This window comes from Pogoniulus pusillus, chromosome 32 (genome assembly GCF_015220805.1).
Source record: "Pogoniulus pusillus isolate bPogPus1 chromosome 32, bPogPus1.pri, whole genome shotgun sequence".
NCBI lineage: Eukaryota > Metazoa > Chordata > Aves > Piciformes > Lybiidae > Pogoniulus > Pogoniulus pusillus.
Genome location: NC_087295.1, coordinates 1,899,659 through 1,914,314, shown reverse-complemented (window position 1 = coordinate 1,914,314; position 14,656 = coordinate 1,899,659). Strand labels below are relative to the sequence as shown.

The 14,656-nt window shown below is 46.9% G+C and overlaps 1 protein-coding gene across 10 annotated transcripts in view; it reads right to left on the bottom strand.

Moving 5' to 3' along the window:
• The window catches only part of BBS9 (Bardet-Biedl syndrome 9), a 230,463-nt gene that overhangs the window by 151,878 nt on the left and 63,929 nt on the right, over positions 1 to 14,656 (bottom strand). The window contains exon 20 of one of the 10 annotated variants that reach the window (XM_064169886.1): positions 13,149 to 13,263. The exons of the other annotated variants lie outside the window; for them this stretch is intronic. Coding sequence (XP_064025956.1) covers positions 13,231 to 13,263 — 33 coding nt within the window. The 3' untranslated portion in view covers positions 13,149 to 13,230. Of the gene's footprint in view, positions 1 to 13,148; positions 13,264 to 14,656 lie in introns of those variants that run through there. 10 annotated transcript variants of the gene reach the window in all.

Here is a 14,656-nt window from a genome sequence, read left to right as displayed (position 1 = left end):
TACAGTACACAAGGCTCCTTCTGTGGAGCTGGGGTCAATACTCAATAGATTATGTTTTCTGAGACAGCTATGCTACCTCCTGTCCATAAAGCCCTACTTGTGGAGGAGGGAAGGGGGGGAGGGGGAAAGAAAAAAAGGCATTTTCCTGTCAAAGAGCTCATCTGCTAGCACTGCAGTGAATGTGACACTTTGAGCTACAAGATGAATGTAGTGTGAAGTGAACACAGGTATCTCTGATGCTCTCGGCTCTAACTGCTGTTGTGCTATGAATTCTTAAATAAATAGCTGGAGTCCCCTTAGAATTTGGCTGGGAAGGGAATGCAAGGTTGAGGGCAGCAGGCTGGGAGCAAGGATTCAAGTTCTGCTAATGCCAGCTGTGAGCCATGCAAAACACAGCACTGCAGCTCTGAGCTGTGCAGCTCCTGGGCAGGCTTTATCCCAAGGGCCCCTTCTCCAAGGGGGGAATCTGACAGGCACTGGAATGGGTCCTCTCAGAATTGAGCTGGGAAGGGAACACAAGGTTGAGGGCAGCAGGCTGGGAGCAAGGACTCAGGTTTTGCTAATGCATGGAAATGTGACTTAGTTTCTGTACTTCTAATGATACCAAACCACACCGACATAACAGCTTGGGAAATACAGGATCACAGACACAGGCAGGTTGGCAAAGCCCCTCAGGAGCACCAAGTCCAACCTAGAACCCTACTCTACAAGATGCACCTGAAACCATAGCCCCAAGCACCACAGCCAAACCACCCTTAAACACATCCAGGGGTGGGTGGCTCCACCACCTCCCTGGGCAGCTCATTCCACTGCCTGACCACTCTCTCCACGAAAAACTTCTTCCCAAGATCCTAACTAAACCTCCCCAGCCTCAGCTTGAGGCCATGCAATTAATAGAAGAGTGCAGATGTTAACATTTGCCTTGTGTAGAATATTTGGCAATTGTCAGATCTGAAGAGAAGCAGAAAGTGCTAAAACTTCCCAGCAGAATTTTCAAGACACTTCCATTTTTGAGCCCTTTTCACTCTGTGGGGCTTGAGTCTGGGCCTGCTCTCAATGTGGACAAGACAAAACCATTGAAATAAAGAAGATGAGGAGTGGAAAATAAGAGTTCAAGTCAAACATTCCTGTAGCTTGACTGGAAAATGTCACCCTTCCAATCTTCTCCTTTGGCCTTAAGAACTACAGCCCAGTACACATTATAGCAGGAATAAAGAAATCCTTACGTAGGCCGTGGAGAGAAAATGCTTGAATAGAACTTCCTAACAACTACAAGTCTGAACACCCAGAAACTACAGCAGTCAATAGGCTTATTTCAGTGACTCAGCACTTTTGATATGAAAAAAAAATACTTAGTCAAAAAAAAAACAACACCTCAGCAGCTCCAGGGAACAGAAAGGAGCTTCGGAATAAGGAACAGCAATCTGTGCGCAGGGCAAATGCAAACCATGCAAGAGGCTAAAGAAAAGAACACAGGAGAAGTGGGAGCAAGCAAGAAGAAGTAGCTGCAGGAGACACTGAGGATGCCAGAATCAGGCAGTTCCTGAGGGTTAGACTGGATGATCTTTCGAGGTCCCTTCCAGCCCCTGGCATGCATCTGGGTTTGTAGGTGCTTAAAGACATTGGATTAAGAGAAAGCTGCAGAAGAAAAACACAGTTGATCGCTTCCAACAATGACTATTCAGATGACAACCTGTGCTATGGCATCCTGTGCAGGGCAAACACAAATCATGCAAGAGGCTACTGAAACGTGGCAGAAGAGAAGAACACAGAAAAAGTGGGAGCAAGCAAAGAGAAGTAGCTGCAGGAGACACTGATGATGTCAGAATCAAGCAGCTCCTGAGGGTTGGACTGGATGATTTTTTGAGTTTCATTACTTCTGGCACAACAGAACTGAAAGAAGCTCCACATGGGGAGGTGAAACCCTCAGTTCCAGGAGTTGTTCTATGATATTCCTCTTTCTTTATGTGAATGAAACAGAAATTTATCTACAAAAGTCATTGTCAAGGTTAAGAAATGCCACCCTGCATGATTGGGGTGTCCATCCTGCAGGTGTTCCATGCTGTGTGTGCCTCAAGGAAGCCACCCAAGCAATGCCAGCAGTGCCAGCCAAGTCACACAGTGCAGCCTGTAAGTGTGGGGACAGGCTCATGCCTTCTCTCTAAAGGTTTCCAGGTTTGGGGTTCCAGGTTTGGGTTTCCATGAAACTACTGCTTCAAAAGAAAGCCTGGGAGACAGCAGAAAAAGGTTTTCATGGAGAGAGTGGTCAGGGACTGGAATGAGCTGCCCAGGGAGGTGGCAGAGTCACCCACCTTGGCTGTGTTAAGGGTGGTTTGGATGTGGTGCTTAGGGCTATGGTTTAGGGTGAATCTTGTAGAGTAGGGTTCTAGGCTGACCTTGGTACTCCTAGGGGGCTTTGCCAACCTGGATGTCTCTGTGATCCTGAGGGAAGAGAGCATCCCACAAACAAAACAATGTAATAAGGACAAATCAATCTCATACATAGAGAGGATGGGTTCCCCAGGCTAACTTGCTGGTCTGTTGCCCCTGCCCTGAGCAGTACAGAACTATGGCCTGACACTGAAAATGAACATCCCCAACATTTGTATGGAGCAGGGAGGGGTTGCACCAACTTTTGAACCATCTGCTTGAAGACTCTTTTGTTTTTGCAAAGAGGTCCAGCCCATACTGCTTTAATTAGGGCTTTGATAAATGCTTCTAAAACAGTTACAATTGTCTGCTGTGATAGATGCATGCTGCAACTAATGAAGATGAAATGTTTGGGTAATTAAAATGCTTCTGAAAACCTGACATAAGCCTATGAGGCAATGAATCAAAGTCTATCCTCTAAAAAGCTGATGTAAAGTCTAAGAAAGCCTTAATATATGTAAGGGCTCTCTGAAAATTGCCACTTACCCACATTTTGTGGATTAAAATCTATTCAACACCTCACTAAAAAAATATATATGGAAAAAAACATAATGTTGCTATAAATATCAGAGTTTTCCCTATCTCAGTTTAGGCTCTAAAAGGTGTTTTATTGACATAAGCTCCAGCATCCAGAGAAACAGAAAGAAAATCTGCATGCACATGAGACAAGAAGCTTTTGGAACATTCAGCATCTGCTGAAGAACCTTTTCCCCAGGCCTTAACAGAGCTCTAAGTGCATCCATGCCCCCTGGAATAAGCACACACATTCAACCAAAAACACTGACTTGCCCAAGCCTCCCCCTTGGGGTTCATTTTAACTTGTGACTCCTACTCACAGAATGGCTCAGGTAGGAAGGGACCTCAGAGATCTTCTACTCTAACCTCCCCACCACAGGCAGGGACACCTCTCAACTAGACTCAGCTGCTCAAGGCTTCATCCAGCCTGGCCTTCAACACCCCCACGGAGGAGGCTGCCACAGCCTTTCTAGGCAGCCTATTCCAGGCTCTCACCACACTCACACTGAAGAATTTCCTTCTCTGCTCCATAGAATCAACCAGGTTGGAAGAGACCTCCAAGATCATCCAGTCCAACCTCCAGTCTAACCCTGCTCTGTCTTGGCTTCAAATCATTCCCCCTTATCTTGTCTCTAGACTCCCTTAGGAAAAGTCTCTCTGCAGCCTTCCTGCAGGATCCCTTCAGGCACTGGCAGGCAGTTCTAAGGCCCCCCTGAGTCTTTTCCTCTCCAGGTTGAACACCCCCAGCTCCCTCAGCCTGTCTTCACAGCAGAGCTGCTCCAGCTCTTAGCTCATCTTTGTGGCCTCCTCTGGACTCCCTCCAGCAGCTCTGTGTCCTTACACTGGAAACCCCAGAACTGGAGGCAGTATTTGAGGTGAGGTCTCAGCAGACACAATCCTCTCTCTTGCCCTGCTGCCCACACTCCTCTTGATCTAGCCTAGGGGACTGTGGCCAGCAGGTCAAGAGAGGTCTTAAAGTTGTTTGCTTGAGTGCCTTGTTGGATGAACAAGCAAGACACTGAACTGTTGGGATGTCAGCTTTTCATTCTGACTTACTTTCCCAGGAAACCTTTGGGTCCAGACAGGGAATATCAGGCATGGGTGCTGAAGACTCTACTTGCCATGCTAAATTTCCTGGGACATGGAAAGTCACAGAGAGAGTGACTGGCATTGGAATGGGCTGCCCAGGGAGGTGCTGGAGTCGCTGTGCCTGGAGGTGTTCAGCTGCCTGCTGGGCTGCATGAGGGCACTGCCAGGCCATGGGGAGCTTCTCAGCAATCAGTGCACCCAAGGTTCTCTTTTCAGATCCAGCTCTGCCTGTGGTATGCACTTCCTCAACTACTGAATCTGACCCTTCTGTACCTCAAGCTGCTTCTCTCATTCCCTATTAGTTGTCCTTTAAAACCTTGAGCTTTTGCCACCTCACATCTCTTGTTTCTTCACAACCCCTGGAATCTGTTTGCTTGATCTGCAACCTTCCTATTTTTCAGACATCTCTGCCTGCCTGCAAAGATAAAAATCTAGAGAAATAGTTTCACAGATGCTAACCATTTCTCCTTCCTGACACGTTCACCTTAGAGCATGAGAGGGTTTTTTTAAAGCATTCTCTGTTTACACAGCTGCTTTAAAACAAAAAAAAAATAATGGAAAGATGTGAAAAATAAAATTCTCCAAACTTCTAATTTTGATTTGTGGGGGTTGGGCTTTTATGCCTTGCAATTCCACATCCCAAATATTTGGAAACCACAGGACTTTTTTTAACTTCATCTTCACTCACCTCAGATCTGTGGGAATCTGTCTAGAGATTTTCAGGTTGGTTTTTTGGTTTTTTACAGCCTGGATTCTCAGAATAGTGACTGGGGAAGTCCATTTCTCACACATCAACTCAAAAAGAAACCCTAAGTGTTTTTAAGCTGGTGGCTAACAAGTTACCCATGGCACAGCAATGTGCCCTTGTGGCCAAGAGGGCCAGTGGGATGTTGGGGTGTATTAAGCAGAGTGTGTCCAGCAGATCAAGGGAGGTTCTCCTCTCCCTCTACTCTGCCCTGCTGAGACCTCATCTTGAGCACTGCCTTCAGTTTGGGGCTCCCCAGTTGAAGAGGGACAGGGATCTGCTAGAGAGGGTCCAGGGGAGGGCCACGAGGATTATGAGGGGACTGCCTGATGAGGAGAGGCTGAAGGACCTGGGGCTGCTCAGTCTATAGAGAAGAGAAGACTGAGAGGGGATTGAATTAATGTTTACAAACACCTGAGGGCTGGTCAGGCTCTGCTCACTGCTCCCTGGCACAGGACAAGCAGCAATGGATGGAAGCTGCAGCACAGGAGGTTGCAGCTCAACACAAGAGGGAACTTCTTTCCTGGAAGGGTCCCAGAGCCCTGGCACAGGCTGCCCAGAGAGGTTGTGGAGTCTCCTTCTCTGGAGCCTTTCCAGGCCTGTCTGGATGTGTTCCTGTGTGACCTGGGCTAGATTGTATGGTCCTGCTCTGGCAAAGGGGTTGGACTCAACGATCTCCTTGGGTCCCTTCCAACCCCTAATATCCTGTGATCCTCATAACCAGATCCTTGCATGTGATGGACATTGGGCTGGGCCTGTTGCCTGTTGCACATGAAAAGGAATCCCTGTGCTAAAGGCTGAAGAAGCAAATGCTAAAGTTTGAAATCAAAAAGGCCTTGTTTTTTTTCACTCCTAGCATGAGATAAACCTTCAGTCACCTCAACCACACTGAACTCTTGTCTTTACAGCACATTTCAAGCAAGCCTACACACACAACAGTTTACAAGATCAAAATTATCCCCCTAGGATCACACACACGGGCTCAAATGCCAGACTTTTCTATCTGCAGCCTGGGTTTAATTCTGCTCTTGTTATTTTGGTACCGTGATGGTTTCAGCTCTTTGGCTCTCCCAAGCACATTTTAGCTATCAGGAAACCAAAGATAGCAGGCAAGAACCTAAAATAAACCAGTTCCGAGCCACGTCCTGCCTTTCACAGCTCTGTTTATAGGTCTACAGCACATTTATGATTCTCACTGCACCCGGGGGGGGGGAGGAAAGGGGAAACAAAGTCTGAGTAGTATCAATGAGGTGCTGCTGTCCCCCCCTGTCTTGTCACTAGACGTGAGAGGGGATGTGAACCGCAGCGCGAGTGGCCACACAAAGGCTCTTCACACAAGATTAGCGCTGCAGAATCCACCACGCTGCTGGCATCGCTAATGGGATGAAACTAGAGCAGCATGAATAATGCAGTACCTGCACCAATCAATGTTGCACTGTAATGGGCTGATGGAAAATAAATACTCTTGCTGCAGAAGCGAGGAAGAAGCTTTCAAACACAAATATTTGATGATGATTCATTTATTATCTTTGCTAGATGAAAAGAGTCAACTGTGACAAAAGGCTAAAAGGCAGCAGAAGTGGTGCTTTATCTCTACCAAGTAGTTAGTATGGCTTTGAAGCATGACTAGCTTCTGTGCTTGCTGGCTTTTCTTTCCCTGCATCCTCTTTTTCCTCCCAGTCACACAAAATCTAACCATCCAATTCCTGGTTTAAATCGTTTCTAGGCCTCCAGAAATCAATCCTTGGGATTCAGAAACCAAGACACAGTAGGATGTGTTAAAAAACTGCCTCCTCCTGTCTGGAATTCCCAGATTCTCTTCAGTGTGTCATCTCACCCATCTTTCCTTAGGTCCCAGTCTCCCTAAACTCCTATTTCCTTCCCCAACAGCAACAGCCATTCACACACACATCCCCTCCCATGAGCTGAGACTGACCTCTTAGTCCCACCAGCAGTAAAATGCTTTCCTACACAAAACCTGACTTCAAAACAGTCTGCACCCATCCCTCTCTTCTGAGCTTCACAAATCCATCCTAGGTTCAGATCTCCTTTCCTGTTGCCCCACAGCCTCCAGCAACAGTCAGGCTCTGTGCAGATCATAGATACCCCCCGCTAGGAAGGTCCAAACGAAGACTGCAAAGGGTCTGCTATCAGGGTAACAAAGACAGCTCTGTATTCCAGGGCCCTCAAGCTCCCCTCTTGCTCTGTAGGCAGTCCATGTGCTAGAGTCAGTCCCTATCCAGCGAGGTATAGTCTGCATCAGTGCTGAACCAAAGAAGTCATAGGCACATCATATTCCATTCAAGTTATCATTTCACCTTCTCCTTGTCTCAAGAAAGCTCCCTGAGCCAGCTCACTGCAGCTGAGCCATAGAATCAACCAGGTTGGAAGAGACCTCCAAGATCCTTCCCACTCTGCTGAGCTTCTGAAATCTTTATTCTGCTACTTACACGAAGTGGCTCTCAGGCTAACAACTTCATATATTCATTTCACAACTAGTCTGCAACTACCATTATGATAATTATCAAGGTGTCATTCTCAACCCCAAATCTCCTCAACCCAAAGAGCCTTTCTGACTGTCTGCAAGGTCTCTTATTAATATTATTAGATCTCAGGACTGACACTTCTAACCCCAGCCATCTGTAAACTCTGCAGGCTGTGCAGATTGCCATTTCAGCCCTACTCGTGCTCTTCCTAGCAGAACTCATCAATCAGCTGGCAATTAAAACCAAGCTACAGAAATCCCACTCAGCTGGCAGGTAGGCAGCCAGAAGGAGAAGTCAGAGGCCAGCTCCTGACTGTTATCAGTGCCAGTTTCAAGTATCTGGGTTTATAGCATTAAAGCAATGCTCCTGGAAAATGCTGCAGCCCTCTGAGCACCTTCGTGGCCTCCTCTGGACTCCCTTCAGCAGTTCCATCTCCTTCTTGTGTTGGGGGCTCCAGAACTGCACACAGTACTTCTGCCTTAGGAAATCAGTGGTAAGACTTGTATGAACCTAATGTGTTTCCATCCTGGCCAAAATCCTTCTCTGGCAGGATAAATGAATGAGATGCCAGCACATCTATCCTTGCCTTTGTCTGTGCATGCATGTTCAGGTTGGTAGTGGCCATACAATCATAAAATCATCATAGAATTAACCAGGCTGGAAGAGACCTCCAAGCTCAGCTAGCCCAACCTAGCACCCAGCCCTGCCCAACCAACCAGACCATGGCACTAAGTGCCCCAGCCAGGCTTGGCTTCAACACCTCCAGGCACAGCCACTCCACCACCTCCCTGGGCAGCCCATTCCAATGCCAATCACTCTCTCTGACAACAACTTCCTCCTCGCATCCAGCCTAGACCTGCCCTGGCACAATTTGAGAGACTGTCCCCTTGTTCTGCTGCTGGGTGCCTGGCAGAAGAGCCCAACCCCACCTGGCTACAGCCTCCCTTCAGGTAACCGCAGGTCATGATGGATGAGAGCATCAGTGGCACATCCCATCGGTGTGGGTGGGATGAACGGCAGTGAGTGGACAGTTTTGGGCTCCCCAGGTCAAGAGAGACAGGGACCTGCTGGAGACAGTCCAGTGAAGAGCCATGAGGATGATTGGGGGGCTTGAGCATTTCTCCTATGGAGAGAGGCTGAGAGCCCTGGGGCTGTTTTGTCTGGAGGAGAGAAGGCTGAGAGAAGATCTGATCAATATCAGTATCTGATGGGTGGGTGTCAAGTGGCTGGGACCAAGCTCTTTTTGGTGGTCAGCAGCAATAAGCCAAGGAGCAGCAGCTACAGACTGGAACAGAGAAGGTTTCACCTCAACACGAGGACAAACTGCTTTACAGTGAGAGTTACACAGCCCTGGAGCAGGCTGCCCAGAGAGGTTGTGGAGTCTCCTTCTCTGGAGACTTTCAAACCCCACCTGGATGCATTCCTGTGCCAACTACCCGGGGTGATCCTGCTCTGGCAGGGGAGTTGGACTCAATGATCTCTGGAGGTCCTTTCCAACCTCTAATATCCTGTGAAAACATGGAGAAGCTACTTGTTTTCTACCTTCCCTTGTTCCAACAACTAAACGGCACAGAAGGATGTATAAAGCCAGGGTGAAGGTATCCATTATGTTAAAAAAAGAACAGAGAGCTACTGCATGAAACTGTACAATATTTAAGGCAATGATTGGTATTTTTAGTGTGGACTGCCTGCAGAGAAGGGTTCCAACGAGTGTGGCCACACTGTGCCACCACCAAAGAAATGCTAAAAGAAGGAATACTGTAAGGCAGCCCTAAAATTAGCCATTGCCACATGTCCCACACTCTCCAGAGGGAATGTGAAGCTTCTCTCCACAATATTTGCTGACTTCAGTTTGGTAAAGCTGACAATGCTCTCTGGAAAATGACAAGAATGATGACATTCCAACAGTCACAGTGCCTCATTAGTCAGTGATTCTTCAATACATTCCCCTTTGCTTGCTTGTAAAGGAAGTCCTTTAAACCAAACCTGAGGCAAGAAAAATCCTAGAGGAGCTTCACACCACTCCTGCTCAGTTAATATCTGCTGGTATGGGAAAGGTCAGTAAGTAATTCCCTTCAGAATACAGACTGAGGCAGATCCAAAAACTCCAACAAAAAGCAGTGTTAGAAAAGCCAACAAATGACTCCAGAATCCTCTTCTTGTGTAACAGCTTTCCTCAGTACCTCCACGTTCTCACTGCTCTGACCTCCATCCTTACCCAACTCAATTTGCTAAAATTCAACCCTTGGGTGGGATCTGGCAACGTTTCTGGAGAAAAATCAAGAGGGAAGCTTTGCTCTGTGCTTGCACAGCATCTTTAATGCACATTGCATTAAAGATTCCAATCAGAACCAAACCCAGGCACTTCCAGCTCCAACAGAACCTCTCTTTTACTGCCATTTGAGAAGAAAATTGCTCAGCATATATCAGAGGTGGTGAGCTAGAGCTGCCAGAGCCAGAGGACATGGGAAAATCTGGGATCTAGTGGTTGCAGGAGATCAGAATGCTGAGATAGCCTCCTAAAATCCTGCTCTGATACCTCTCCCAGCAAACATCCCTGCTCCTCCAGGATGGCAGCAGTAATCGCTCCATTGATTACTTCTCTGGCTGAGCCCAGAGGAACTGGCATCAGTGACTTTGGTCTGCAGGGAGACTGGACTAGATCTTGTCCCTGACACTCTGTGATTCTGTGAACTGTCCTCATGCGACCAGTGAGGAGGAAGAGAAAGGGAGTAGGGCAGCAAGCAATATCCCACACTTCTCCCAGGCAAAGGTGTCAGGAAGGGGCCAGTGATGGCAAGAGAAGGGAACCCACTGAAGGGCAGGAGGCCATGCTGAGTGGATGATGGCTCTCCAGTGCCCACAAACGACTGGTTGGGGATCCCAGACTCACTCCCATCCTCAGCCTCCCATTTGACCTGCTCATGTTGATAAATGAGCTGAGAACAAATTCGTCTGGGAACGCTTCCCACTTTAACTTTGGCAGCGCAAGGCATGTTGAAACCCAGGATCAGGAGGACCAGAGGATCAGGCTGCAACCCAAACAGTGAAAACATATGCCTGCTTAGGGCTCTAAATCCAGATTCTGACATGGGAACAAAACTAGAAGCTGTTAGTAAGAAAATATTGCTTGATTTCAATTAGAGACATTTTAACAGATGGGTAAAGGAAAACTACATTCCTTGGGGATCTCTTGAACAACATTCTAGAGATCCATTTTAGCTTTCAGTCTCTGAATCTCCTCATATTCATTTTTTATCTTAGCTAAATGCATTCATTAATACATTTTAAGACTGTGGTTCCTCTTTTCAGCTTCTGAAAGCTACTACTAGTTTTAGTGCTATAAAAAAAACCCTAATTCCAGGTGGCTTCTTCACTACTCTTGCTAATATGCAGCAGTTCTGCCTATATGAAGAAAAAAAAGATCTACTGTAGAGAGTTTAGGCACAAGGAAGCCTTTTGCTTTGTTCAGAACTGTTTCCAAGACTAAATTAGAATGACACAAATTATCCAGACAGTAGCATTTGCACACTACTCTAAGGTGCATTTTTGGAGAGTCAAGGTAACTACACAGACTTTTCTTAATGATGTCACTTAAAGCAAACCTTCAAAAGGCTGAGGAAAACTTCTCTGTGTTATAGTGAAATAAAGGCCCAAAAGTCTTAGAATCATAGAATCAGGCAGGTTGGAAGAGACCTCCAAGCTCATCCAGTCCAACCTAGCACCCAGCCTTGTCCAGTCAACTAGACCATGGCAGTAACTGCCTCATCTAGTCTCTTACTACTTCTTACAGAAGTTAGTCTTACTAACTTCTAAGCAACCAAACAGGACAATAAAACCCACCAAAGTACCTAAAAAAATCAAAACAACAAGAAGGAAAAAGAACATCAAACAAATCAACCAAAAACTTAGTAGCTAAAAGTATATAAGGCAGGGGAGCCTCAGAGTTTAAAGATGGGGAAGAAGGGAAGAAATCCCAGTTGTGATCTCAACACCTCTACCAGCTTGCAGTCCAGCCTGCATCACTAACCAGGCAGCCAGCAACAGAACAAGGGGACACAGCCTCAAGCTGTGCCAGGGCAGGTCTAGGCTGGATGTGAGGAGGAAGTTGTTGTCAGAGAGAGTGATTGGCATTGGAATGGGCTGCCCAGGGAGGTGGTGGAGTCTCTGTGGCTGGAGGTGTTGAAGCCAAGCCTGGCTGGGGCACTTAGTGCCATGGTCTGGTTGGTTGGGCAGGGCTGGGTGCTAGGTTGGCTGGCTGAGCTTGGAGCTCTCTTCCAGCCTGGCTGATTCTGTGACTTGTAGAATCATAGATAATCATAGAACTGTCAGGGTTGGAAAGGACCTCAAGGATCATCTAGTTCCAACCCCCCTGCAGGGACACTTCACATTAGATCAGGTTGCCCAGAGCCACATTCAGCCTGGCCTTAAACACCTCCTGGGGTGAGGTTACCACCACCTCCCTGGGCAACCTGTGACAGTGTCACACTACCCTCATGGTGAAGAACTTCTTCCTAACATCTAATCTGAATCTAACCACTTCCAGCTCTGCTCCACTTCCCACAGCCCTATCACTACCCAACACCCTAAAAAGTCCCTTCCCAGCTTTCCTGTAGCCCCCTTCAGGTACTGGAAGGCCATGATAAGGTCTCCTCAGAGACCTTAGCTACTTACAATTCCAAGCCCTGTTTCTATTTACCAGTTAACACTTGAGAGCTCTTGGGCTTGGATTATTCACTACATATTAGCACTTCTTTAACTCCTATTTTCCTGGTAACTTCTCCTACCGTCTCAGAGCTGCAGAAGGAAAAACCTGCAGGAAGGACTTAACTAAACCGCAGCCTTCTCATGCAGCTCCTCCATAATTTACTTGGTATTTTAGGAATTAGGAGCTCCTTATCCAAGTGCTTCCTTTTTTTTTTTCCCCCTTCCCTCAGAGTGTGCCAACTCTTGACAGCAAAGCTAAACATATTTACAACATTTGTCTTTTGCTGCACTCTGCTGGAACGATCTATTTCACAACTGAAAGCAACATCAGGGCTGTTACCAAAACAGAAAGGCAAAACTCCAGGACTCTTATTTCTTATACAATAAAGAACCCAAACATTTCAATCCACCCTAATAAAGTGGCCAACAAATGATCTGCTTCCCGTTTTCTTTCCAAAGTGGAAAAGGAATTGAGTGTATCAGATGCTAATAAAAGCTAAAAAGCAATAGGTGGGAGGCAGAAAGCACAGAACACCCTGAAAACACAAACCTTAGCTCTAACAGATTGGTTTGGAGACAGGCTTGCAAATTGCCTGCTGGAATGTAACCAGACAGCTAACACAGGATGAAATTCTCATTAGGAGGAATGAACAGCAACCAAAAAAAAAAAGAAGAAAATAAATGTAATAAGAAAGAGAAAGACCAAAAAGTTGCCTTTTGCTGCAGCAATGCATGGAATTTTCTCAAGCCCATTCAAACCAGAACAGAGGAGAGGGCTACTGTTTTTCTTTAACATGACAAATCTAATTAGCTAGCAAATATTTAACCAATAGCTAGAGGTTGGTCTTTAAGTACTAAATAATGAGCTGTAATTAAGGTAACAAAGGCAAAAGGTTACTAATTTAGGGCCTTTCTAGGGTGTAGTGTTTAAATTATAGGTTTGATACAAAAAGCATGGGCCAGTGCACAAGGAAAAAAATCCAATTCTCATGGAATGCAGAACAAATGAACATTTTAACATCATAATGCTCCTCAGTTGTGGAATGGGATTTTGCTACTTGTCACAGGCCAGAAAATAAAACTAACACTCCAAGGTATGCTTGTTAACCTCTTCAAGCTAACTATATTACAAGCCCCCTGACAGCAGTAAATAGACACATTGTGAGATGAAAGACTCTGATTCAAAGGCCTTTAATAGGTGCTGCTTTTCCCAAGCAGACTGCCTTGAAGAGCCTGTACAGTGGAGGGGATCAAAACTCAGGTTATCCATACCAAACACTTCCACGTTTCCTAAAGGGAAATTGAATGATTCCTCTTAAAAACGCCAGCTCCTGAGATGCAGAAAGGTCTTTTCCTACACTTCTCCTTCCCATAGCATCAACCAGGTTGAGAGAGGCCTCTCAAAGGTTCCAGGAGAGACCTCCAAGCTCAGCCAGCACAACCTAGCACCCAGCCCTGGCCAATCAACCAGACCATGGCACTAAGTGCCCCAGCCAGGCTTTGCCTGAACACCTCCAGGCACAGCGACTCCAGCACCTCCCGGGGCAGCCCATTCCAATGCCAGTCACTCTCTCTGTGACTTTCCATGTCCCAGGAAATTTAGCATGGCAAGTAGAGTCTTCAGCACCCATGCCTGATATTCCCTGTCTGGACCCAAAGGTTTCCCGGGAAAGTAAGTCAGAATGAAAAGCTGACATCCCAACAGTTCAGTGTCTTGCTTGTTCATCCAACAAGGCACTCAAGCAAACAACTTTAAGACCTCTCTTGACCTGCTGGCCACAGTCCCCTAGTCTAGATCAAGAGGAGTGTGGGCAGCAGGGCAAGAGAGGGGATTGTGCCCCTTGACTCTGCTCTGATGAGACCACACCTCCAACCCTGCCTCCAGTTCTGGTGTTCCCATCATAAGGACACAGAAATAGTGGAAGGAGTCCAGAGGAGGGCCACAAATATGACCCAAGGGCTGGAGTAGCTCTGCTATGAGGACAGAATTATAGAACCAACCAGTTTGGAAGAGACCTCCAAAAATCATCCAGTCCAACCAACCAGTCAGTCCTGTTCAATCAACACAGAATCACAGATAGGCTGAGGGATCTGGGGGTGTGCAGCCTGGAGAAGAGAAGAGTCTGAAGGAACCTCAGAGCTGTCTGCCAATGCCTGAAGGAATCCTACAGGAAGGCTGCAGAGGGACTTTTCCTGAGGGTGTCTAGAGGCAGGCCAAGGGGGAATGGTTTGGACCTGAGGGAGAGCAGGGATAGACTGGAGCTGAGGAAGAAGTCTGTCAGTAGAAGGGTGGTGAGACAGTGGAATAGGCTGCCCAGGGAGGCTGTGGCTGCTCCTCCCTGGAGATGCTGAAGGCCAGGCTGGATGAGGTCTTGAGCAGCTGAGTCTAGCTGAGAGGTGTCCCTGCCCATGGTGGGGAGGTTGAAGCAGATGAGCTCTGAGGTCCCTTTCAACAGAAGCCATTCTATGAGTTTTAAATCATACCCTGCCTGTAACTTGAACAAACTGCCATCAAAAGTTTGTCAAAAAGCTCAAGGTAAGCAGGATGGGCAGAACCTTCAACACAAACCTTGAAACATCATTACAGTCGTCCTCCTTCTTTACTTCTGACCCCTGCCACTCATCACACCAACCTCTCCTACACCCATCACCTCTTTCCTTTTCAGGGTGGTTTAAATTATCC